The sequence below is a fragment of the Simochromis diagramma genome, unplaced genomic scaffold (genome assembly GCF_900408965.1).
Source record: "Simochromis diagramma unplaced genomic scaffold, fSimDia1.1 OVJJ01000110.1, whole genome shotgun sequence".
In the NCBI taxonomy this organism is placed as follows: domain Eukaryota; kingdom Metazoa; phylum Chordata; class Actinopteri; order Cichliformes; family Cichlidae; genus Simochromis; species Simochromis diagramma.
In genome coordinates, this window is record NW_024387254.1 from 1 (window position 1) to 27,510 (window position 27,510).

Genomic DNA, 27,510 nt, shown 5'->3' on the forward strand with positions numbered 1-27,510 from the left:
GCTGGATTTCATCTAGCTGTATTACCCTATCTGCCCCGGTCCCTGTGGGCTTATCAGGCTGATATCCCTTTCGATACGCTGTATACACAGCTGACTCCATGCCAAATGGGAGTGACTGTCATTGCTCTCACCTTTCCTAGTTTGTACATGCTCAGTGGTAGAAAGCTCATTCCTCAATGGCACTTTCTCTTTCCATCTTTCTAAATTCTCCCTTGGTGTCTGTCTCCTCATATCTCTCCCCTTCTCCTTCCCTCTGCCACTCCATTCAAAAGGCTTCTCCCTGATAATACTTCAATGTCAAATCCAGTCAGAAGGCTGTAATTCTCAGCGGGCTGTGACTCTGGCAGGCAGCAGTGCTGGAGGAGCTCCCTGCGTGTGTGAGATAATTCTGCATCTTACTGCTGCTGGGAACTTTAGCTGCTCCACAGTGTTGTGCCAAAGGGAATAACGTCATCCCAGGAGAATGACGCGAGAGGAGTAAGCGGTACATTAAAGTACATATATGTGCAGAACTGTTTGCGAGGCATGTTTTCACGTACGCACTGTGAGAAGTGCCTAAAAGTCCTTGCGAGAGTTTGTGTGCAAGTGTCTACATTTGCCTCACGTAAGAGCCTGCGTCATTACACACAAAGACGCCTTAGGGGGGGGGGGGGAAAAGAAGTTTGGCCACAAAGGGACAATGGAAGCTTTTAACTGGTAGTCATGGCAACAGAGGAAAGGCCTGTCTGAGATAAAGAACTGCCAAGAAAAGCCACGTTTAGATTACAGCGGAAAATGCTTCCTTTTAATCTTAAACGGCTTTTGTTTGCAGTCTCTGCTGTGATAACACAGACGTGATAGGGAGGAATAAGCACGATTGCGGGATGATTCGTTAAAAAGTTAGCTTCCACGGCTATGTGCGTGTTTAAGAGAAAGTGAAAGTGGCTGAGGCTTCAATGAAAAACAACAGCAGCCGGATATTTTGCCAGGTGCCAAAGGTCACATGGTGTTATGTGTGAGAAAGAGACAAAGAAAACAAAAAGAAATTAAAACAGAGACACATATATACTAGGGGTGCAACATACACAAAATTCACGGTTCGGTTCGATACTTTGGTGTCACGGTTCAATATTTTTCGATACAAAAAATGTTTCATGCTTTTTTAATTTGTCATTTATTAAAATTATAAATATATATTTTACTCAAAAGTACAGTTTTTAAATTTAATGTTGCTAGAAACAACAAAAGTAATAAAAAAATTAATCTATCTGATCGAGAAATCACTCATCTTTGGAAAAGAGAGTTTATTACAGAGAAATGGCTCTTTCCAAAATAAAAGCTATACTATACGCTTCTTCTGGGCTATATTCTCAGCAGCATATTAAACATATCAGGTCCCCATAAGGAGAATCATGTGCTAACGGCTGTCTAAATGACTCGGGTAAAGTTTGTAGCATGCCTGCTTGTTGTTTTTGTCTGCTTCCACTTGTCTTTGCACTAGGATGGTGTCGGTGTAAATGTGCAGTCATATTCACTGTGTTCCCACTAGTGCTGTCAGCGTTAATCTGAAATAACGTTAACGCCACAACACGGCAAATCTCCGTTGACAAGCTACTGCGGATTGCCCCGTGCGTGGGGCTAGACGGCGTCAACACCTTAATGAGCAAACTGCGCTAACGCAGTAGTTCCCACCCATGTAATTGAGCATTGCGTGGCACATCTGACATACTGTTTTACTTTTGTCCATGACACGCTTACCTTCAGGGTCATACTTCACATGAAGACCAAAATAGTTCCGAAGGCCAGATCTGAATGAGGGTGGGGGAGGTTCAATTTGCCATGTTGCAAGGAGCTTAGCTTCTGTCTTGCTAGCTTGTGCTGCGCTCTGTGGGATCTGCGCTCAACAGTGCAGCCTAGGCGTAGTAGTCGAACGCAGATCCACTGAGCTCTCAACACAGACAGCATCGTCAGAAGAAAAGTTGATAAAATAAATTAAAAAGTTTGTATTGTTCATACATATGCCTACCGAACTGAAAGCACTGTATCGAACGGTTCAACATCAATACGAGTATCGTTGCACCCCTAATATATAGATATTGCAAAGTCTCAAGTCAAGACTAATTTCTTTATATTTTGCTTAGAAAATGGGAAACAGGTGCACTGATTTGTTGAAACGTCCATTCATGGAAATACAGTATATAAGGCAAACAACAAAGTTTAAAGTCAATATTTGGTATGACCATGTTTATTCTTCAACACAGCCTGAACTCTCTTAGGCAAGCTTTCCTGTCAACAAAAGGCTTCTCGAGGGACATTCAAAGCTCTTCTTTGGATGTTGGCTGCCTTCGATAATGTTGAAACAGTGTGCTATCTGTTGCTAATCAGACACTTTCCAGATGGTATTGGATCCTTTTTTTGCATTCACAACTCAATAAATTTTGACAAGTCCCCCAACACCACTGGCTGAAATGCAACCCCAAACAATTTACAATTTGAATTTTTCACTCCATAAGGCCTGTTGCCACAGATTTCTAGTCCAGTTCTGTTGTTTGCCTTAAGAATGGCTTCTTGACAGTTACCCATACACTGGGACAGTTTCTGATGAAGCTTCAGTGACCAGTAGATGGATCAACTAAAGTTCCAGATGCATCTCACAGATTCTGTCAAAATGTTTTATCTTTGGTATTTTTCGTAGATTTAACTAGAGAAAATGGAACAAACTATGTGTTTTGCAACAGGTTGCTAGTAACAAAGTGCCTAAGGATACCATTTAAAACGGATTCTTTGCCAAGTTATCTGTATGTGCAGACAAAACACTGGTTGGTCTCTTGTGTTAGATGCCTTTTTTTTATGCTTGAATGATTTGTGGGTCAGCATTGAGTGTAAAATCCCAGGAGTCTCTTTGGAAGCAAAATATGAAGCAATGAGAGGGACCTCAAGACTTTTTCACAGTACTGTGTGTGTGTGTGTGTAAGTAACTATGTGAGTTTTTACCTCAAAGAGTACATTTATATGGGCAGCATGGTGAGCAGCAGCGTTCAAGGACATTCATTTCTCTAGTGCACTCATCTGTGTGATAGTATCTTCTGAATGCCTCACTGTTGTTGTATCATATGTGTTCGTGTGTTGGAAAGAGTCAAGCAAGTGTGAATGTGAGCGTGAGCACAAGCAAATGTAGCGGGTGCGTGGAGATCTTATATACTCACAAGATATTTCTCCAGAGGTTCTGTCAGTAATGCGTCTCCAAATATTGACCGGCAATACTCAGCCATCTTAGCCTGCTGCTTTGGTCTGGGAGTCATCACACAAAGACACACACACATACACAATCATGATTTCTCCACTAAATATCAATATCCTGAATATGTATGTTGCCCCAGAGTATCTTGGTGCCATTAAAGATGAAAGGATTCATCAGAAGCATGTCCTTAGCTCTACAGGTGTTTACACAGTTGATAAAAAACAAAGTGGTTGGTTAGACATATTGACAGTCCTGCTGACGGACAGTCCTCATCAATATGCTTAACAGTATGAAGCCTCATTTATGCAAAAATTATATTCACATGCACGGCGTCAATATCCAGTGGATATTTGTTTATGTTCTTCTGCTCTTCAGTTGCGACACAGATATTTGTCTGTGTCAGTCTGACTTTAATACTTTACTCTGCCGTCTTTTTGCACTTACTGTCTGATTGCGGTCTCATGACTGTTGTCGTGATGTGCTGTCAGTGTGTCAGCAGACAACTGAGCTAATGATGGACAAGTCCCAGGGAAACCAGTCAGCACATGGATTTCCATAGATTCCTGTTCACACTGACTCTGACTGTTACCATGTAATATGTTAGCATATTTCTGGAAAGTGTTATATATTAGCTTCACATAGTATAATTCATTAAAATATGTGTGGGACAACAATGCAACTCTATACTAGAGTCTATAAATATAAGTGATAGGCAAATCTTTTCCTTAGAAGGTCTAAACTGACTTTGATACAGTAACCAAAGGCCTGACATAGAACAATCAAATAAAAACTCTTCTGTGTCAGTCTGCTATATAATCAATTTAAATGCGAGATATATTTTTATAATACTGAAAGAAGAAAACCTTGGTTAATACTTTATTTATGAACAGATTCTGTATGTAAGTTCCCCCATACATATTAACTACCTGGAGGGGCTGATCACGTATATCAGTGACCACCAAGTATATTTCAGAACGTAATCAATTTGCTATTGTGTAATACCCGCGCTCTTAATTTGAAAGTTTAGTCACTGCAAATAAGTTAGCACCAGGCATTCCTGTCTCCTGTTTCCCTGTCGGCAGGCTTTTGTGAGACTCATCTCTGTCTCCACTGTCTCAAACTGCAGCTGGTAATGGCACCTCTTAATCTCCCCTGAAGACCCTCTGTGAGTTGGAGGAGCAGCTGGTTGAAGCAGCTGGAGGAGCAACCTCAGTAGCTCACTGAGAACGGGAGTAGAACGAGGAGAAACATGGGTGCACCTCCTTCCACATGCACCCAGCTCCAGCTTTTGACTTTTGAGATGTCAGCGGACAGCTTGAGATGGTCCACAGTTCAGTAACTGCACCCATGTGTGATACATAAATCCTTTTGAAACTGTATTAAGCTTATTGTCGAATACAACAAATGGAAAACTGCCTAATTTAGTGGAATGCATTTACTTTTAAATTGAAGTTTCACAGGACACAGTATATAACATTTTGTTACAATGATATATCTGGGTATACCTGATAAACTGCTTACACGTATCTTTAGATTTCTATTTTGACTGCTTCCAGTACCCATAACACCAGTGCAAGAATAATACCCAAACGTCAAGCGGTTCATTAAGAAACTTGCCACTGACGACTCACTTTGACCACGGTAGTCAAATGACTGAGATAGCAAAACATCAGGCTGCCATTGTGTTATGTGAGCACGAGTCAAAGAACAGAAAGTGCAACATGTCACATGTTGAATCAACATAGGCAGCGCACATGTAAAGATAATTCTGGCACAATTGGAACCTCTTAAGGCAACAAGGTAAAAAATGTCCTGTTAACTTACGAGTCCACGTGATTCTCAAAGGACAGGATGATGGGGAAAGGCGAGGTCTTGAAGGCACACTCTGCTATAGCTTCAATTACCTCCTAAATACCCAAACACAAAGAATACAAAATATACCTGTAAATCACAACATAGGCTCAGTGTTGGATCATTATCTAATTCATGTCATGCATAATGAAAACACAGGAGTTTGCTACTGGTTTCCAAGAATTACTAAAATGCCCTTAAAAGAAATATCGAAACCTTTTGAAGTCATTAACTACAGTGACATTGTTTTGTCTATGAACCTGAATACAACAATGTGAACAAAAATCCCATACAGTAGGTCATCGATTGCAGGTATTTAAATAAATGGGAGCTGAGCGATATTGTTGAATCATTCCCCAACTCTGCTGAAGACAGTTCAACATCCGATATTAGATTTCTAAGCCACTCATTGTCTGAGTCAATTACACCATCATTAACAATAGTGGCAGTTCAGTAAAAGCCTTCATTTCCTCCAATAAAAATCTTTGTCTGTAACTCAACCCCTTCAATCTGTAGCTCTCTTCCATCTTTTACAACTCTTCTCTTTTTGCATTTCACTCTCAGACTAATTGCATTAGGCTTGTTCTGCTTCTTCTATTACTTTCATTAGATCTAAATTTCCTCCATCAATCAGTTCACCCATTTCTTTCTTCTTTTGTCTTGACACTACTCTGCCCTTAAATTTTCATGCCCTTCTCCTCCTATGAAAGCATCTCATCGTCAGTTAATTGCCCCTCGGTGCTTCTCTTTCTAGGGTTATTCAGCGCATCCCTGTTTCTTGCGATTTGCCATCTGCTCCTTGCACGCCCCACTTTTTGCTTTTTCTATCTCTTCTTCAGTCTATACTTGTCTGTTGAAATGTGCTTTTTAAATATATATAGTTGTGGTGAGGTTTACTATTGCCCTGATGTCAATCAAAGAAAAGGGAAATTAATTAAATGAATTAAATCAAACTCTTCTCTTCACTCCCCTTAGTACAGCATTTCCCAGGGAGCATTGTTTGTTAGTTTTGACCATGATCACACTTAGAAGTGTGTCTGCATTTTTATTCTGCAAGTATTTATCCATTTTTTGTCAGTCGACCATTTTTAAGGTCTGCAAAAGAGTAGCAGAACAAGAAAGAACCACAGTTAGCGCCTAGATTAAGAGCTGTAGACACATGGTTGCACGCCTCCAAATCCTCAGATGGGTTCTTTTTATTAAAATAATTCAGTTTATTTGACACCAGTGACCACATGTGTCACCAGATCAATAAAGACTGAAATCCTCCTTAAGTACGTACAAAATATTGACACATCAATATACTGTATTGCATCCCTGAGGGATAAGTTATTGAAATTTTTATTAGAAAATGCAGGCTGGATGAATCCCCCGTCTTTGTGTGGGAGGAAATTGTGGGGAAAAAGTGGACAGACACATCCAGTATCACAGAATCAGTGTGCTATCTATTTACACCTACAGGCCAGTGGACACTCTTTCAGTGATGAGGATGTACACATCCTGGACAGGAACGCTGGTTTGAGTGGGGAGTCAAGGAGGCCATTTACGTGAAAAGGGCAATACCATCTGTGAATCGAGGAGGGGGGCTAAGGGTCCATCTTTCATCATCTTACAATGCTGTGATTGCAGCCATTCCCCAACTCTCTGTGAATGGTACTCATGGCCCATATATATGAACATTTTTGTGTGTTAGAGCTCTGACTTCTGCTCAGGAGATGAGGCGTGAAGTGAGGAGGGAGAAGATGACTTTTTTCCAGACGTTGGTGTTCTGGGAATCCATCCTAGCTCGGAAACCGTCCTTCAGCTATTGTAAATATTTCTAATGGTTATGGTTAGGGTTAGAGTTGGTCAGAAGTCACCGTCAAATAATCATATGGGTAGGATGACTTGCCAAAGTAGGACGGTTTCTCAGAACACCGATCTGTTGTCCTTTGCGTTTTCACTTGTTTGGTGATAGGGACCCCTTTTCAGATGATAAATTATAGGTATGATGTTCATATTTTGAATCAATCCACGGCATGTGAATGCCTGTGGGTTCTCTTCTTCTCTGCCTTTGGCGTGCCACGTACAGTATGTGGCCGGTCTGTCCATTTTGGCCACTGTCTTTATGATGGCGGGGCAACGTGGTGGCTTTCACAAACCAGATTAGATTAATTCTGAGTTTATGAGAATGGATCCGTTTATGGAAGATGAAATAACACATAGAAATGGTAAATGGCCTGTACTTGTATAGCGCTTTACTAGTCCCTAAGGACCCCAAAGCACTTTACACATCCAGTCATCCACCCATTCACACACACATTCACACACTGGTGATGGCAAGCTGCATTGGAGCCACAGCTGCCCTGGGGCGCACTGACAGAGGCGAGGCTGCCGGACACAGGCGCCACCGGGCCCTCTGACCACCACCAGTAGGTAATGGGTGAAGTGTCTTGCCCAAGGACGCAACGACCGAGACTGTTCGAACCGGCAACCTTCCGATTACAAGGCGACCACCCAACTCTTGAGCCACGATCGCCCCGATCCACGATCGCCCCGATCCACGCTCGCCTCCCAGTGTGTACAATATTCTTTTTTTCTGTTAAAGCTTCTGCATTTTGTCGTAAAACTGAGTACGTTTACATGGCTAACAGCATATTCAGCTGGCCTGAAAGAACTCTTTGAGAATTTTTTAAAGATAAAATGTGGAGAAATCCTGCATCTAGAATATGTGAATTTATGCATTTTTTTGAATTTATAAGCTTTTCAGTGTTCTTCTCTTTAGATATTTTTAAACCTGATTTAGTAACGGATAAACCAAATTTAACAACACACTGTGTTCTGCTGTTATTTAATTCTAAATTTAAATTTAATAAGACAGCATTGTTAAATTAACCCTAACAGTTGGGTTAGTAGCAGTGGGTGAATGATCTGTTGAGCAGAATACCCTTCTGTGAAAACGTTCCCTTTGCTTCCCAACCCCCAACCAAGCCCTCCCGTATATCACCATCACCGTCTCTCCTTGTGTTACCTTGAAGGAGATTTCAGTTGTCATGGTGAAGCCATGGGTGATAACAGGCTCTTCTTCTGTGGTGCGACCCTTCCAACAGTCCAGTTCAATGCAGCGGCACCCAGAAAGGAGGACCTGTTTGTACATCTCGACCGAAGAGTTGCCTGCGAGCTGGCCGGCTGCACCGAACACACGAACACAAAAAACAGCTCTTACAGGTATCGGCTAAGTTGATCCAAAAAGAAACAGGATGCCCACAAAAGCACATCCTCCCACTTTTCAAGAGCTCATTAACTGTATTGTTCGTCACATGCAGTAAAAACAATACAACTGTCGTTATCTGAAGCAGGCAAATCTCATCACCCTGTCACCATTAGCGAAGCAATTATCTCTTCACATTAGCAGCATGTTTCCACAAAATAAGTGGAAGTGTGTTAAAGTGAGAGGCAGCTATGTTCTCACTTGGTGTGATGCCATTCATTTACTTCACTCTTTTCTCATTTTTTCTCTCAAAAACTCGTTTAATTGACATCTTTAAGCAACTCCATGAGGTGAAATATTTCTTCACGATTACTTTAATTTTAAAATGTAATTTACGATCGGTCAATAACATGAAATGCTTGTCCTGTTATCAAACTAATGATTCTGCATGGCTCTTTTTGTGTGTAAAGTTGTGAAACACAAATGCCTCATGGACAGAAATAGACTCCACATTGCAACACGCTTCTGCTCCCTATTAGAATAGCATAGTATGAGTCACTATGAAAATACCTAAAGAAAAACACAGTTCGTGAGGAGAAAATTAAAAGACCTCGTGTTTGTTTTTCTCATTTCTTCATTCCACCAGCTATGAGGCTGGGCTATTACAGAAAATTCAATTTTTTCCAATCGCTGCCGAAATCTGATCCACTTCAAAGATTCAATGCTCTTCAGTTCCCCCCAGAATAGATTTGAATAGATGAATTCTAATATCCATTGAAGAGAAAATGGCCTCTCTATTGTGCCAGCCATGCTTGTGCACCGCAGGGAGTTACTTTGACTACCAGTCCAAAGAAATATTTAACTCATGAATATCAATGAATCAAGTATCATGGCATGACTTGATTGGATAACCTCTTGAGAAGTAACACAAGAAAGGGAGCCTGATATGCAAGGGTGCATTTGATTGACTGACCCACGAGGTATAAAGTTGAGTGTATTCACTTCAACCATAATTGTATTTCTAAATGAACGACTGATCTTTTCATTTATGGGAGAATAAAGGATCTCCCTGTGCAATCAGTCAGGAGGAAAATCAAGTTGAACGTGATTGCACAAGCAGACCGATAGAAGAAGTTTTAACGTGTGTACGTGCTTACCTGTGAGGTATGTGTTGTGTGAGGAGTTGATGAAATAGTGAGAGAGGGGAAAGGTCATGTCTTCACTCTGGTCCAGCTTCTCAGGAGGAATGATGCTGTTCTCTTCTGCATTCAGGTACCTGGTGAAGCCTTCTGCTGAGATCTGACCTGCATGAACACAACAGCAGTCAGCATCCTAAGCGTGAAAACATTGTTTTTGGTTCAAGCGTCCAAATCTAATTGTATTGTGATGTTCTCTGTTTTTCCAGATGGCAACAATTTCCACAAAAAAGACTACAAAACAACAACGAGCTGATTTGCTAACTGTGTATTTAAAGCTTGATACAGATTATTCTGTACATTGTTCATTTTCACACCTAAAGTTTATTTACTTTGGTCCAAATCAGTTGATGAGTTTTGTAGACTTGTGTCTTTTTCCTGTGGTTTAGTTTCTTTTCACACAGAAAAAACAAGTAAACTCCAGGTGAGCTCAACTGCGTCACTGCAAACCACATGAGAACGCTCACTTCAGTTATTAGTCAGATGAGTCTGGAGCGTTAGGAACAAAAGTAAACTTGTCCAGAAAGGTGTTCTGGACAAGTCGATAACACAGAGAAACTATCTGCACATCTGTGCTGCTCTGCTGGATCGCAGAATAGAAAGCACACCAGGCTACAGGAAGGTGTTTAGGTCACACTCGAAGCGTACACCTGGCGGTTGGGTCGATTGAGTTTTCACCACAAATGAACCGCTCTGGATTCCTTGGCCTCAGTCCAATTCCAAACAAACTCCAAAGCAGTTTGGGATCCAATAACTCAGATTACCTTGTTCACATCTGCACAAACGAACCGCAACAAGGAGGGAAAATATCAGAGTAGAAGTAAACTAAAAAGTGCAGGTGTGAAAACACTCCAAAAGCCGTGCTGTTCCACGCGCTTCACTGTTCACTGCAGTGATCATCTTATCTGCTTTTTCTTGAGTCATCTGACTCACTATAGAGCTATCTGCCAAATCTTGCAGTTATTCTGATTTGAAGAAAATTTGCAGATGTCTAAAGTTTTAGAAATTTATTTAAAAGTTAAATCACAGAATTGTCTCGTTTTTCAGTGGAAATTAATGGGCAAAGGGGCTGAGTGCCAAAGACAGGGTAAGGAAGATGTAAAGTACTGGCAGATGGAGTAACATAATGTTGGAATTTAATTTTCTTAATGAGATTTGTCACCGTGTTAAACATTAAGAATGCCTTATCCTTTTAACTGCACAAGCTAAAATATGGTGCGTGGCATATGGTGGCATATGTGTCACAGATTTTTTTCCCCACCCTTTGCAATGCCTTACATGAAATTTTTAACAAACTGCAACGTAACTGAACATGGCTATGAGAACATTTGAATGTTTTTGTCTGTCACTTTTTATAAAAACATTATTTCCACATTTCAAATGGAGGTGAATGGACTGGCATCCCCGTTCACCTGTGACTTTAATAAAATAAAAGCAACTTTTGTTTTCTGTAAACATGTGCCTGCATTGTTCTCCACCTTTAACCTCCTAAGACCCGAACTGTTTCATGGCATGCATTTTTAATTTCTCTTTGCTATTTGGGCTGATTGGGACCTGATGAATGTAAAAACAGAGAATTACGTAATTTTTTAAACCTGCTTTAAATTTCGATAGAACAGCGGCCGTATAATGTCCTCTTAAGTGGATATCAAGCCCTTATAGAGCAAAATTTGGTATTTTGGTCTAGACAACCTAAAATGTGATGTCCACATATGTGAGCGCCAGGTCCTAGGAGGTTAAAGCATTACAGTGGGTGTGAGACTGATGGTAAATGACTTTCTTTCGTTTCATTTAGGGAAACTCGTTGTTTCCTTTAAGGGCTGTCCCTCAATGTTTTCCTACATTTAACTCTAGTTAAATACTGTGTTACAGTACATTCTTCTAATTATTAAAATTCAAGTCTGAAAAGGCTCCCTTTGCTCAGCAGGTAGATTAACATATAAATGTACTTTTCTCCATTTCAGGCTCCACTAGCTTCGGCTAATATTGCTATTATCACTAAGTAATACAGTGATCTGATGAAGCTAAGCTGCCCATGGAGCTGTTCCTTCCTCGTTGTTGATTGGTAGTCACGGTCACTCATGATAAGCTTTGCCTGTTGGCTGCCATCACTCAGCTAATCTTCACTGAATGTGCTTGAGAAAGTGAATAACACTGAATAAATAAGTAATAAGCGGTTGATGAAAAGCTCCACATCTCCATCCACACGAGATCATATTTCCATACGCATTACCATACACATCAAACACCTTGCCTTCATGAATTAAATTTTGAACATATAGTTGCTGCTCAAAGCAAAATACTTCCTCCACCTGCCTACACACACACACACACACACACACACACACACACTTACTTGAAATTACGCTAAATATGCTAAGTGATGCAAGCTTGACGGGTGCAGCAGGTCCCTCTGGCCACTTTATGCTAATTAATGCGGCGCCGCCCTCTGCAGAGTTGCTGGACTAATTAACGCTAGCTGCTGTCTGTGACATCTGAGCTCTGTCGCACTCAGCGTCTTACTCCCTGCTGACTCCCAGGATCTCCCTTCGCCTGGCTGGGGTCTAACCTTTGTATCACACATTCCGTGCAGACAAAGAGTTTCCCCATCTCTCAAGACATTTGTAGGTCAAACACGGAAAAATTGTGTTGACACGGCTGGGATTGTAATGCAGCCGAACCAGAGTGGGAACATACAAGTGCTACTCTCAAGGTGAAACCTGAGAAGAAATTCTACAGGAAGATTTGAGCCAAGTAAAACTTTAGCTACCGGTCACAATAACGGCTCATACTGAGAGGAGAGGAAATTGGACAGAGATGGATTCTGAATTTCACCCGTAAGACTAGAGAGCTTCCTCTCTACCATTCAAGCGAATAAGCCAACTATCCACTCTTGAATTATAAAAAATTCTCCAAGTGTCTCGTTTCATTTTGTATTTCATTCATCTTCCTTCAAACGATGTCATAACATCTGAGAGAGCACAGACTGAAACAGTCACAGAAAGTGATTCAGCAGTGAAGACATGAATGAGAGGTATAAAATAAAAAAAATAAACAAAATCTCCAAGTCACAAATGGAGAAAGTGAAACATTAAAACGTTTAATAAAGACTAAAACTCTTCACCATCATTAATACACACATTTCTGGAGCACATTTAGTTAAAGCATATGGTTTTCTGTTTATCCATCAACAGGGGGGCTTTTTACCCCGAGCTAAACACAGACTGCGTATCTAAAATTTTCATGCCACCTAAAATCCACGTATGTTTTTACGAACATGAGTGTCCTTGAAAGAGGAGAAACTATGTTTATGTGTATGTGTGTGTGTGAAGGTTGCATGTGGAGCTCTGGACCCCTCTGCAGAGCAGATGGCAGCACTTCCTCCGGCTAGATAAATACTTCACGTGGGGAAATCTGTCACTGGGACAGGGAAGGGCATGCTTCCAGAGAGCCTGGGACAGGATGAACACACAACATCACAGTATGAGCACATGGCTGTGATCAGAGTCAAACATTAGGCAGTCAGGATGGATATGTGTGCTTTAAAAAATGACTTTTAACTAATTTAAGGACCCGTGATTTATTCGGTCACATGTGCAAACAGAGTAAAGTAGGCACTTTATTCAGGGGAGATTATTAAAAAGACAAAGCTTCTAGTTTAGTCATAGTTTCCATAAAATGTTTAGATAATCATTCTCTTCTTGCACCAAAGACATTTTTTGAATTCCTGACACAAAAGCATTATTTAATCCTCCAGATCTCCAGCATAATGACAAAAAGTATTAATAAGCAGCTTTATATGGAAAAATGCTGTATTCTACTGCTCTGCCATATGGACCCCTTCGTAAAAACCACCTGTTATGTTCACTTGACTGCTTTCTTATCTTTTTTCAGCTTACTACTTACTCTCAGCGACTACATCGAGGTAACCATTCAAGCCACCGATACTTCTGTCGAAACCTTCACTCAATCCTTTAGTAAAATTTGAATTTATGTCGCAGCTGAGCTTATCACAGTTTGATTTGAGGTAGAAGTCACGTGACATACTGTTAACTTTAACTGCAAGTGCATTTTGTTTTTACAATCATAGATAGGCAAACGTGTTAACCACTACACTAACACACCAAAAGACAAACCTGCAAAAAGAAGATAAGAATTAGGTTCATAGTATCTCGACTCCTGGAAGCTCTGTGATGAATTATCAATCTGTATGAAGCCTAACAGCAACTCCTTCTCCACCACAACCCTCCTTGAATACGTAGCTAAGAAATCGGGTGCATTGATGACTTCCCAGCTTTAACAGTTTTTGATGTTTTAAGCCCTGAAGGAGAAAATATACTAACAAAAAGTAAACATATAGAGTAAAGTAATCTAAATACAGCTATAGATGGCATATTCAAAGGCAGCGATTGGTTTGACACTATGGGGAGAAAAATCAACCCAGCATTTTGCTCGTAATAAACCGTACACGGCGTACGATAACTCATCCATTTTGGCACAGTTGTGTAAGATGCTTTTCTAGCACAGATAAAATTTGAATTGGCAAATATAAGACCTTGCTGCCTGATATCTGGAGTGTGATGTTTTCCAGTACTGGCAGCTCTGGGTCTGCTGACACTTGAGACATCATGAAAGCACAGCATGTCCAGGAGTGCTGGCTCACCAAGACGCATCCATCTCATTTCTTTATATATTATTCTGTATCACTCCTAATACTCTAAATATTAAAACTAAAGTCCTTCTTCTATTAATTAAGATGGTTGACATCTACATACAATTTAAACATGGGAATGAAAAAAGACGAGCGCGTTTAAACAACAACAACAACAACATGTTACCGCTTAGACAACATATAGGTCACATTAAGCAACACACATAATAAAGTGAAATGATAGCAGATCAAGAAATGGTGCTGAAGTCCTGCACATAAAACTAAAAAATGAACTGTAGGTTTATACGTTTTAGATTTACTGCAGTTTAATCCTTTGAAAGGAACCAGGCAAACTATTTATTGCCCTTTCAATTTTAGGTACAAAGCCTTGCATTATATTACACAGACAGATAAAGACACGTGAAGAAGAAAGCCTTTGCCAGAGTCTGGGAAAAACTGCTTCCAGTGAAATTAAAAGGGTAAATAGCACTTGAAGAACTGATCGTCAGGAGGTGGGAAGGTTTTGGCACTTTGCTGGTCTGGAGCATTCAAATATGTGTTAACTCAATGCCACACTCCTCCCAGGAGCGGACATCCCAGAAAATTCATCCCAAGGACTGCAATACTCTGTATTCTCTGAGTATTGCAACGGCAATACTTTAGCACAAGTTGGGAACAGGTGGAACATTTTGATGGCGGTGACGTGTGTTTGACTGTGAGTGTTTGGTATTTACAGACTCCTCGGCACCCCACTATGTCCCCTCACTTGCAAAAGCTTTGGACACCATCCAGCAGTCTCTATGGCAACACCCCTGACAAATTTATTGGTGGCAGCGGCTGGAGTGCAGGGTTGGTGGAGGAGGACAGTGTAAAACACACAACGGGCATAATGTACCGGTGTTTTTCCGATAGTTTTTACTATAAATCACTTGCATACTATCATGAAGTCGATCTGTACTAAAAGGTGTTACGTGCATGTCTGTGTACACATAAGCTTGTCAGTGTGCCTGGGATTGTATTGACAGAAATTTGAGCCACTGACCTTTCTGTGCCAGCAAAGCATTGGGTTCATATTTGTCAACCAGCAGCTGGACCTGTTCTGGTTTGAGAGGAGGGTAGAGTATCTCGTTCAGACGAGGGTCTCGCTGTTTACTGTTAATGAAATCTGTCATCTGCTCCACTGTGAGGTATGGTCGACTCTTGGCTCCCCTGAGCAGAGAAAGGAATGGGGCAGAAATTAGAAAAAATTAGACAAAACATCTTAAAGGGCTGCTAAGCAAGGTGTGGGTGCAAGGAAGGGATTAAAAAATAGCATATGGGGAAATGAAACAAGGAAAAAAACGATGGAGGGGAGGAGCTGTAATTAAGACGCAAAAAGACGCGGCGAGGCAGAGCGGCAGACATGCAAAACAACGGGATTAAATGTTGTGTTTTGAGTAAATTATGAGAATTCATTAAAAACGCCTTTCGCATCCAAGCCTGTTCAACTAAATTATCTTCTCCACATCCTCCTGGCTCTCCTGCTACCTCACTTAACTGTGATTAAAATACAGATTTATGACTTGGAGTAGCGTCGGTCGAGCTGGCGTGCTTCCTCGGCTGATGGTCTCAGTCTCTCTGGGCCAAAGGGCAGTTCTGCTTCTGCAGCACGAGAGGCCAAACCAGCTAGGCTCGAGAAGTCACAACCAGGGACATTAGAACACACTTTCCTGGGCTAATTAACGTCTTATAAATGGATAAAAGGATCTGGCTTGAACCTGGGAAACCAAATTTTCCTATCGAGGCTACAAGTATGAAAAAAGCAACAGATGATTTGGGAAAAAAATGTATCAATTGTGATTTTTTTGGACATTTTAAAACTGGGAATTCCCGTATTCTTTGGAGGTGGAAAAGGTTATTATTACCACACAGAGAGAGCAGAGAGAAACACAGTACTTACACTTCAGAGAAGATGTGGTCCAGCTCAGGCCGAGGGCAGATGTTGCTCAGGAACATGCTATAGACCTCTGGAGTGAAGTCCTCCTGGGGAATGGAGTCATTCTGCAGCAGACAAAAGTAAGATAGGTGAATAAATTGCAGGCAGTAGTGTTCGGACGTACTGTGGAAGGGCAAAAGAAAAAAGTGGATTTAAAATGTACAAGCTGATAGATAAAAGATACTTTTTCCACAGTGACAGGTGCTCTGGAGAAGACTTTTCTTGCATGCCTCAGTGCAACAAAACTGTGTTTTACAAAAAGGCAATCTTTCATGTAGCATCTTCTTTATCTATGAGACGCTTACTTGTGCATATCTATGTAAAGTAATGACTATGTGCACAGTAAAGTGAATTTTATATTTGTATAATCTTGGGATAAACAGAATTATTTAGTTTAGCCAATTTAGCTTAGCTCTACACGTTTTGAAAATTAATCAAATCCCTTGTAACTGTTGCTTAAGAAAAATATATATAGTAGTATTTCCTTTTTCAGGACCTCTTTCAGAGTAAGGTTGGACACATTGGAGCAAATATTCTAATTTCTGGAGCTAACTCTGTTGCTTATCATCTGGTTATTTGCGTCTCTGATGTCAGACTTAGTTTCTCATATGACGTGTTCCCCTTCTGTTCTTCCATCGTGGTTTGACGAGGAAATATGTTTTACATCAGGTTGTGATGTCCTGAGAATTATAAATGCAAACTTCACTTCTGTACAGTTCCTTTTAAGCATGCAGTAGTCAAGTCCTACTTAAAGGATAAAAATTTGGAAGTGGATCTTCTGAGTGTTATTGATACTATATCAAAACTGCATCTTTGACTAAAATTTAAGAAAGGTTTGTTTATTTGTCAGCCTTCCTACACGAGAACAAAGTTTATGAGACCTTTCACAGAACTGAGTCTGCGTTTTTGAAAGTAACAAACAATATTCTGATATTCTGCAGATTCTGGTTGTTCTGTCTTAGTTATGTGGAGTCGTGTGCTGCTTTTGACACTGTCGACCTTGAGTCACACATTGAGTACTTCGAGCACTATGGAGAAGTTAAGGGTTTGACTCTTAACTGGTTTAAATCCTATATTAAACAGTTAACATTGGAAAATACTCTTCTGCATTAGCTATTATAACATCTGGAACTCCAGAGGGGTCTGTTCTTTATGCTTTGCACATGCTCCTGCTACGTCAAATTATTCACAAGATAGAATCTCTTGATGATTTAACTGTATTTACACTTGGATCTTGGATATCACTGTGCCACAAGAAGGCTCAATGAGTGAATTTTGGATATAATTTAATAATAACAATGAAATTTGATGTCTCACAAGAAGAAACTGATGCCACATTGTTTGGCTCTCAGATATTAACTGAGAGGTCGAAGAGTAACCTGGGCTCCTTAACTCTGTTTATTATTAAAATACAGGCTAACTTTGGGATAATCAAATTAGAAGTTTCACAGATAAATAAAACTAAAACATATATTTTCAAGCTTTTGGAAACTGATGATTTCTGGAACTGTGACTGGTGGATTGGTAGCTACTGGTTTATTTGATGTAAACACTGTGAGCCATAGCCATACCTTTTTAGGAACCTGTTTATTCTATTTTATTTTGGCGTAAAGAACTTTGGTTTTAAATGTACTTACTTATTATTAAACTTTCCCCGCATACTAAGAAATTTCATGTTGTGCAGACTTCCTAGTTAGAGTACTGCTGAGGTAAAGACATCTATCCACTAACTCACTAATGTGACTAAAAGAAACACAGATCTGTCATTCCATCTGCCGTCTTATAGTTGGCCCTCTTGAAGCAATTGCAGAGATGCAAATAACAAACAGCAAATGACTGCCTGCAATTTGCACTTAGCGTCAGGGCTTCTTATAGAGCTATCAGAGGCAAACGGGTATGATAAGACACAGCGTGCTCAGCAGCAGGGAACAGCATTTTGCCAGCAAGAAACAGAGCAGAACCACACAGTCTTAGAAAAGACCTGGAAAGAGGGAGGTGAGGAAGGATGCACAGAAGTAGGGGGGATGCAGGTCAAGCCCTGTTGAGACTCAGTGAGTCATTCAAAAGACATTGGTGCGAGCTGGGCTGTGTATGTGCTTTTGCCTGGGAGTGTGTGCGTTTGAGGGATTAACAGCAATACCATTTAGCTGTAATTACTTGTGCAATGGAATAACAGCAAATCCCAGCAGACCTTCATACAGCAATCGGTTTTTACCTCCTGCTCTCTCTCCCTATGCTAATTATGTATAGCTTGTTCTGACTGTGGGGGTGTTTGTATTCCTGTGTGTGTATATTTATTTATTTATATATATATTAATTTGATTTGTGTTCAGAAGCCATTGATTGTAGCCAGAGTTGGCCACAATTCGCTAATCAGATTAAAAATAATAAGTAGCTATAATCAGCTGAGATTACATTTAAAATCAGGGTGCCATCAGATCTTATTGTACATGGTCAAAGGTTCTTTTATTGCGTTTTGAATACATTTTATATTACTGGCAGTTCTTCTTGTAATTCTCCTTGTAATCGGAAGGTTGCCGGTTCGAGCCCCGGCTCAGTCGTTGTGTCCTTGGGCAAGACACTTCACCTGTTGCCTACTTGTGGTGGTCAGAGGGCCCGGTGGTGCCAGTGTCCGGCAGCCTCACCTCTGTCAGTGCGCCCCAGGGTGGCTGTGGCTACAATGAGGCTTTCCATCACCAGTGTATGAATGTGTGTGTGAATGGGTGGATGACTGGATGCAGTGTAAAGCGCTTTGGGGTCCTTAGGGACTAGTAAAGCGCTATACAAATACAGGCCATTTACCATTTACTGGGAATCAGTGTTTCTGGGATTTGATAAGAAAACTGCAGTAACAAAAGAAACTGAAGCCCACTCGTATGCACACAGAACACCTGTGCTTTGCATCAGGTATGTTATATATTCTGATTTTAACCAATTGAAAATGCTGAATATCCAAAATGCATTTCATTTCACTACAGACTTAACCTAAGATATAACCTTTTCAGTGAGTAATTTAAATGTAAACACGTTATATGAGTTCAGTCACATCTGAAAGCGACCTGACCCAATTCCAATTAGCTTTACAGTGTGTTTGCCTTACTAGACACATATCAAGTGTGCGTTCAGAGCAGCACCGCACAGCAGTTTCCCACTTCTAGGGATGAAAATTGTTTGCTACTGTTTGAATACAGAGCACTGTTTGCACCTCTATGCATTAGGGTGCAGCGTCTCTCTAGTGGCATCTAAAAAAAGGTAGCGATAAAGCAGCTTTTGTCATCTCTATTGCTCCCACTGGGTCTATTTGTTGCATTACAACCCAGGCTAAATCCATTCTGTGCTGGAACTCATGCAGATATCCAGAAAATAAGACAAATAAGCACAGCCGCAATCAGTTTGTGTTTTAAGAGATGAGTTGAATAGTCAAAACAGAAATGGATGGATGGATGGATGGATGGAAAGATGAAGGCAACTGTACATAAAAGAGACAGGATGAGATGGAGACAGAAGCCGGTTCAGGGACGGAGGAAATATGAGGCGACAGTAATACTAGAAAAAAAACAGAGAGCTTCAGCATTTTGGAGTCTCACTCTGCCAGAAGGGAGGTTACAGCTTTCCAACGCTGTCTCCACTCGTTTCCTGTCTGCCGAGAACATCCTGAAGATACTGTAGGGAGACAAAAAACATGCTGTTATGAGTAATCACAGAAAATGCCACACACGGAGAGAAATTCTCACTCCTTTAAAGGCTGTGTGTCAAACGGATGAATTCGTCACAGCATTTAACTGACACATATTAAGATTATTCTGTGAAAATGTAATATTGTAGCAACAGCTTAGGAGGGAATGGAAGAAAATAAAAAGGGTGAAACTACAGGCCGGACAGAATGCAACACTAAAGACAAATATTAGACTCAGATGATGCCTGTGTGGGAAAAGAAATGCAATATAATAAGGGAGGGGTAGAAGATGGGACATCAGGATTTAAATACTGCAGTCTAACAGCCTTGCAATGAATTTTACATTCATAAAGGTTACGCAGTAAATTTCTGTTTATGCTGAAATAGTTGGAGAGCTACTGATTCAGCTTATTTGGAGCATTAGGAAGCTGTGCAATAATGCAGCAGCATAAATCTGTTCCTAATATGTTTGCTCTCATAGATAGATGGGTGGACTGAGATAAAATAGTGTAGTTTTAATATTTTTAATATTCACATTTAAACATGGAAAATATCTTGATTTTAATACTGCTTACAGTGAATTGCAAAGTTTTCCATGGCAAATGCCACTTGTGTACATAAAAGCGACAACTCTTCATGAATGCGATGCCACACAGGCCCCAACAAAGATGAGGAAAGAAAGCTTCCCGGCAATGGTGTCATTTTGCAAATCACACCAATTTTCATCATTGCTGTCATAATTTTTATTATCATGTCATTGTGCTTGTGCTATAAAGTCCGTCTCAACGGAAGCATCTTTTTTCTTGCATAAATAAACAAAAGGCGTGCAGATGTAATGTTTCTTTATGATGTGCGCATGTAAATAACGCAAAATGATCTCAAATCACATCACATCGTCACATCATCAGCGTCTCGGTTCATTTAACTCTGGAAAAACACTGCCGACAGACATCTGTGTTTTCAAGCTTCTGTCATCTGTTTTATTCCGGTGTATACAGACAATAAAAGTGATTTACAGTGGACTCTAGTGTCACTGCAGCCACAGCAGGACATTTAGGTCTGGTTCTGTTCGGAATAGCCTGTTTTAATTGCTTGCAGAGGTATGCCTGCGCAGGTCCACCAGCACTTACTGTACCCTCAGTGGAAGAGCAGTATCAAGCTGACATTAGTCAAACTGACATGTCTTCCTAGCTAGGAGGTTAATTCCCTAAACAGCAAGGAGTGTCTCTCTCTGTTGACACCCACTGCTTTCCTCCGCGGCTCTGAGGGAGGTTATCACGGAGGTTCACTGCTGCCCGCCTGCCTGAAAGCTCAACTTGACTAATGGAGATGTAGAGAGGTGGATTTTCAATGAGGCGATGACAAACTTCCAGATAAATCAAACTGAAACTGAAATATACAAAATGAAATCCTCAGATAAATCACAAACTGACACAGACTAAAGTTAAAAAAATAATAATAATAAAAAAAAATCACATGGGTGAAATGGGCACGAATATATAAGCGTGAGATAAATGAAAAGTGGTGATAAGGAGAACAAGAATGAATATTGTCATGACAGATGGAATGGGTAATATATTCTAATAAATATGCAAAAAAACAAAGTGTAGCTTTAAGCATCTGCACGCTTAGAGAGAAGGCAAAAAGGCAGAGGAAACTATGCACCGATGAAAAGAGCAGAGCCGTTGTGGGGATGGGGGAGGGGTGTGGGGGGGGGGGTGGATGAGTCACACAGACTTACTTCTTGACGGGGATTCTTCCCTCAGGGTTTAGCTGCAGCTTCAGTCGGGTGTATCTGCATTGCACAGAGCACACATCAGCAGCAGCTCGTGATAGCAGTTTATTCAGTGTGAGTGACACTCTTCATCAGGTCTAATGTATGTGTGGGGGCTGTTTGCTTGATCTTACATGCGTGACTGACATAAATGACTGTCTGCCATGACCAGGTTTGCAGACTCGTACGTAATGCATCGGAAAGAGATAAAAAGCACGTATCCAAATATCTTAAAGTGGCTGACTGTGCATGAGTGGAGTTCTCTTTGCATACTGCGGATATATCTGCCGGCGTTTACACGGGAGGTCAGAACTGTGGGCTAATCCCTGGAAGTCTTGAACGCTGGCAGGGCAGAGCAGTGCAGCAGCAATGCACAGGCAGTGTGTAACCTGGCCTATAAATAGCTCGGCTGCAACAGGAGCCATCATTGTAGGCTGGGCTTTAAGTGGCTGCTGGCTAATAATTAATATCCATTACAGTGTCCACTTGACAGAACTTGGCGACTGCCTCAGGCTAATAGGCTGGTGACTTTTAATTGTCAATTGGGATCAAAGTTTGGGGAGTTGTTGTTTTTTTTCTTCTTTTTTAAAAGCTGTAAACAAAAGTTTTGGTTGGGATAAAGTTAGCCAGTAGCACTGCATGAGGCTTTATTTTCTCTTTCTTTCTTTTTAAAGAGAATGATTGAAAGGCTCCCAAACAAGGAAGGGAAGAGGTGTTTTTCAATGCCCCCATCTGACTCAGAGATGCTTGTATTATTCATTATGACACTGGAGAAAGGGGGAAACAGATTACTCACTGTCTCCTTTTCTGTTTACCTCACTACTTTCTCTGTTCTTCTTCACGTACCCACTCTAGCTAATCCTAGACGTTACTCATTTACTCATTTCTTCATTAGATGATGCCAAAGACATAAGCAGTTAGATGACGCTGCTCAACTCCAAGTTTCCAGACATAGTCACAGAGCAACGCAGAGTAAAACACGCAGTTCTAACCCTGCCATGTTTGGTAATTGAGGGCTGTGTTATCCAAGGAGAGTATTCAATTATAATTGTACTGATTTCAACACCTTTCAGCAAGTGGTCATTTAAAAAACCTGCTGGGTTCTGTTTAGTTTCCTGTTGATGAGAACGCTGCCCAGCTACGCCGCTCCTCAGAAAACCCACCACCCAAAATCAGTATCACTGCTTTAAGAGACAGCGATGAGAATTAACCACACGCGGAGAAACATCAACATCACTTCAGGGAGGCAGCATCCTCGCGCTGCAGCAGCGGTATGGCGAAGAATTGCCTTATTTGTAAGCAAGGAGTGTGCAAGAACTGCTGCTGCGAGCAACTGACGTGACCGCGAGACCTGCTGTATTCAGTTCTATTCCACTCTATCTGCACTATGTGGTCGATGACCAGTTTTATTGTCTCATAAGTCAATTAGCTCCTCGGGGGTGCACGTTAATGGCTTCTGTTCACTGATAAACAGCAGACAGCTGGGAGTTGTCGGCGAGCAGAGTCCAGCAAAAAATGATTTGCGTTCATATTTACGCTCACTCTGCGTGAGCTTCACTCGGAATCAGAGGTGACACGAGGGCAAAGGATGATGAAAGCGGTCATGGACATAGAGCCACTGATAAGGATAATCAGTGATTTATGTAATACCCTGGAACTGACAAAATACTGGCTTCCTGTTTTTTGCCCTCTCTTCCTCTCTTTTCCCAATTCAACCCAAAGCTCAGCTCACCGAGTCAGCCTGGAATCTACTATATGTCACTACTGGAAGATAAAACATACACTACAGCACCAAACAAATGCACACTCACATATGGGAAGCAATAAAAAGACAACTGACGCATGCAGGGTGTTTTATAAACTGGTATAAACATATTTCCAGCTGTTTTGATAATTCTGCTTTCGTCTGTTCTTACTTCCTCCGTTGATGTGTGAAAAATCAGGCTGCGTTGTAGACTGCAGTGTGTGAACAATGTAAGCACAAATGTGCTTTGGTGAAGGTGTAAATGCTACATGATGGTTTCGCAAGATTTTTACATAACATTTTACCATTTTTGTTCATGTAAAATACATCAGGTCCCTAATGTGACTCTTGCTACGAGTGACATTTCTAGTGCTTGCAGACCAGATTTTCATATCTATCTTGGGGACTGTAGATTTACATTTTGTTCGAGACTGCTTGCGTGTGCGTGTGTGCATGTGTCCGCGTGTGCATGCATCCGGTGACGTACGCTTTTTCGAGGCACGCCTCTCTGGACATGTTCTGCACCAAGAGGTTGGACGCCAGGTTGAAAAGCTCTTCTGCCCATTCCTGCAGGAAATAAAACACACACGCAACATTAACACACACAAGCACACACCTAGAGTCAGGAAAGAGAGCGACGGTGAACTCATTTGTGCTTTGATGCTGATAACTGCTGAAGGCTGGAAGTTTGTGTTCAGTTTCTGCTGCCATGTGTCAGGAATAAATGAAGTTCATGCATACTGAGTAGGTATGCTGATCATTTTTCATAATTTTCCAGAGTGGTAAATGACTTGATGATGAATTTATGATGCAGGTTTTCACCATGATCCTAAAAAAAGAAATGGTACCTCCGTCTAAAGCCTCCTAAATCAATTAAAAATAAACAACTATTAAGAAATGCTTTCACTCTTTGAGAATATTATTTATTGCTTTTAATGGCTTAGTTTAATAGCACATACAAAAAATAGGCACAAAATTAAAACCCCATGCATATTATAGAGCAAGTCCCCATCAAAGAGCCTAAACAGCTGTGACCCATCGAGGTGTAGATTCACTAATTCATCAGCAGCAGATTCACAGATCTGACTAGTTTTTTTTTCAGCACATCCCACAGATGTCTAAATGAACTGACATCTGTGGAATATGAAGGCAAAGTTAACATCTTGGAAGCCTCGTCATGCTCCTTAAAACCATTCCCAAGCACTTTTTACGGTGTTGTACGACTCATTGCCCCTATGAAAAACTCTAATGTCGTCAGAGAGTACCTTTGCAATTCAGACACGAGCTTGGTTTGCACTAATGTTTAGGTATGTGGTACGTTTAAGATTAACATCCACATGAATCCAAGAATCCCAGGAAAACATTACCCAGAGCATCACACTGTTTCTGGCAGCTTGCCTTCAATTCAATTCAATTTTATTTATATAATACAAAACAAAAACAGTTGCCTCAAAACAGTTTATATTGTAAGGTAAAGACCCTACATTAATACAATTATTACGATGTACTATTCTTCACATAGTGCATCCTGCTGCCTTCTTTTTCTCCAGGTGAATGATGCCTGGTTGCCCACATGATGGGTGAGTATAGGCACGTGGGTAGGGCTACACAACCTCACCCTGACTGCCCAGTTACTGGCTAAGATATCCCACTCACCACTGTAGATGCCAGGTTATATACAATAAAAAAGTAGTTACTTTGTTTACTGCTGCTATGCATGATTTTCTTTTTTTACCTTCGCAATCTCCTCTTGGAACGCCATGAAGTTCAGGTAGGTGATATTCACCATGTCGGTGCCACTCACAACCGTCAGCATCCTGCTCTCCAACTTCCCCGACAGCGTGCTGTTATCCAGCAGCTCGCGCAGCTTGGCTTCCTTTACAATGAAACAAAAACACACAAATAAAAAAAACATATGTTATAACAAAGAAATGAACTATACAGATCAAAATGAAAAACAAAAGTCACCAAATGAATGAATTTCTATAACAAAATCCCCTTCAATGACACATCGACAGCCACGGAGTGGTAATGATAATTTTCTTAGGAGAAAGAGAAGTATTTAAAATTTTTATATTTAAAAATAATATCCCTTACAGGCATGGATGAGGAACACTTAATTAATAAGCTTTCACAATGATCTCGTTTACATAAAAAAATTATTTATAGTGCTTTAGATTCTCTAATTCAGGGACCTAATACAGTGTTGCGCATGTCCCACTTGATCAATGCCCTTTCCTCTCATGTGATTATTGCAACAACTGGTCACAAGTCACATGATCATATGCTCGATATCCTACTGGCTAATGCTTTTGTATTTTTTCATTTCATATCTGCTCCAATTAAAAACCTCATATAAAGCATGTTGATAAAAGAAATTGTGCTACATAACCCAAGTTCTGAACACTTTATGTTAGCCTCTAATCCGGGCTGCACACACGTTGAACCTTGGTGGAACAGATCAGCCAGAGCGGCATCTAAAAGCTAGCAGGCCAAACAAAGCTTCAGCGAAATGGCAAATGACATAAAACAGGCCACAGAGGAAGACGAGCAATGCTTTTTTTGAGGAAGTGGGAGACGGCACTGCTCTGTGTCATGGCATTTTGCTGTGATGTTGTTTCAAAACAAAAACAGTCTCTGAATGAACTCAGAGGAAACAAGACTGGTTAACATTTGGGAGTTCGCACCTTATTTGATGGCTGATTTGGTTGATTAATTAGAGGACAGAGGTAGAGAGTCCGTGTGAGGCTACAGCACCAGCGATTCTCAGTTTGTGTAAAGGGTGCATATGGCAGGCTATACAAGCAGGAAACGAGGTGGGTTAAGTATTGAATGGAGAACTTACATGTAGACATGTAAGCACAAATGTCCAATAAGATGTCAGCACAGGATTTATTGTGTTATTTATTATTTATTAATAACCCCATGACAGCTCCCCAAAAATGAGAGCATGAGGGTTTTCCAGCCTTGCTTTTTAGCTTGTTTTAAGCCCAAAAAACATCCTCCTGTCTCAACATATTTCCAGCTTAACTGCAAAACCCCCCATACATACAATAACTTGTAATCAACATCACAGGAAAAAATGTTTTGCTAAAAAAAACACCAGAGGACTCACTTAACCCAGGAGACCCGAGGAGAATGCTTTTCTTGCTCTCAAAGGGTTTTATTTTTAAAGGCTTATATAAAAACTGCAAATTCCTAAGTCAACAGAAATTGTCCCCACATTGAGAAAAAGCAATTGTCGGACTTAGTACAACCCTAATTCTCTCATCATCCAACAAAATCAGAGGGCTGCTGCAGGAAGTCTGATCTCTCCTACAACAAAACACTGGGTGCTGGCAATACTCCAGCTCCCACAGAGGAAAAACTCTGGAGAATTTGCATTCAGCCGAGCTAATTGTCAGAGGAAAATTAAACCGAACTAATTTTAGCAAATATATATTTAAGAAGTTCATCTTTGGTGCGAATCACAAAAAAAGCCCAAAAAAAGAGAACCCAACTACAATGCCTCTGAGGAGAAAGAGAGGAATAACAACGATCTCCTTCTCTTCTTTGCAAACCCAGTATGCAAGTGGCATACAGAATTCTTGCTCCGGCTTAATTAACACAACAGAAAAGCCCTGTAAAGGATTTTGCAGTGAAAGCAAATGAGCTTCCACTAATTTGACCAATCAAACAAAGAGCATTGTGTCCTGTGTCATGCTGATAAATGTCCTCTACACATCCCTCACACCCCCCAATCAAATTGTGGAGGCTTAGTGGCGCCTGCGATTATCACACTGAGAACTTCTAAGGCAATACATGTTCACCCTGTCCCTTCTGACAGCCTGTGTACTCCCCCCTTTACTAGTTTATGTGGCTAAGGAGGTACTTCTTGAAAATAAGGTGTTGCTCTTTTAAATTAAAGAAAAAATGTATATGTGGAGAAAACAGGTTTTCAGTGTTGTGTATCATTTAGATGGTTAGAGTCATGTGTGGACTTGACCACCAATCGATGGAACACACACACACATGCACATCCTGAGTTCAATGAGAATCAATCACTGTCCACTTATGTATTCTGAATGACACCCGCGTCATCATTCAAAGCATAAAAAGCCACTTGCAATTTGCTAAAACACACAAAGCTCCCTCTGAGAAACGCTCTGGCTGACAGCCAGACATGAAAGGCTTCTGAGAACAGACGGGATGACAGTAAGATGCATATTTCATTTATTACTACAACGTCAATGC

The 27,510-nt window shown here is 40.8% G+C and overlaps 1 protein-coding gene across 1 annotated transcript; it reads right to left on the reverse strand.

The window, feature by feature from the left end:
• Positions 1 to 1,987: 1,987 nt before the first annotated feature.
• Positions 1,988 to 27,510, reverse strand: LOC120715205 (1-phosphatidylinositol 4,5-bisphosphate phosphodiesterase beta-1-like). Its single transcript, XM_040002059.1, has 10 exons — positions 25,013 to 27,510; positions 23,765 to 23,844; positions 21,501 to 21,554; positions 19,671 to 19,746; positions 16,048 to 16,148; positions 15,151 to 15,317; positions 9,419 to 9,565; positions 8,082 to 8,239; positions 5,045 to 5,127; positions 1,988 to 3,270 (listed from the first exon to the last, which is right to left on the reverse strand). Exons 1-10 carry the CDS (start codon positions 25,190 to 25,192, stop codon positions 3,174 to 3,176), a joined length of 1,143 nt encoding a protein of 380 aa, XP_039857993.1. The 5' UTR covers positions 25,193 to 27,510; the 3' UTR covers positions 1,988 to 3,173.

What these genes read in the sequence shown, in the direction of transcription:
- LOC120715205 (XM_040002059.1), bottom strand. Translation starts at nt 25,192, where the DNA reads ATGTTTTTTTTATTTGTGTGTTTTTGTTTCATTGTAAAGGAAGCCAAG. An exon ending in GAGGCGTGCCTCGAAAAAGC is followed by an intron (nt 21,555 to 23,764) that starts GTACGTCACCGG and finishes TGTGCAATGCAG; the next exon opens with ATACACCCGACTGAAGCTGC. An exon ending in GACCACATCTTCTCTGAAGT is followed by an intron (nt 15,318 to 16,047) that starts GTAAGTACTGTG and finishes TTCTCTGCTCAG; the next exon opens with GGGAGCCAAGAGTCGACCAT.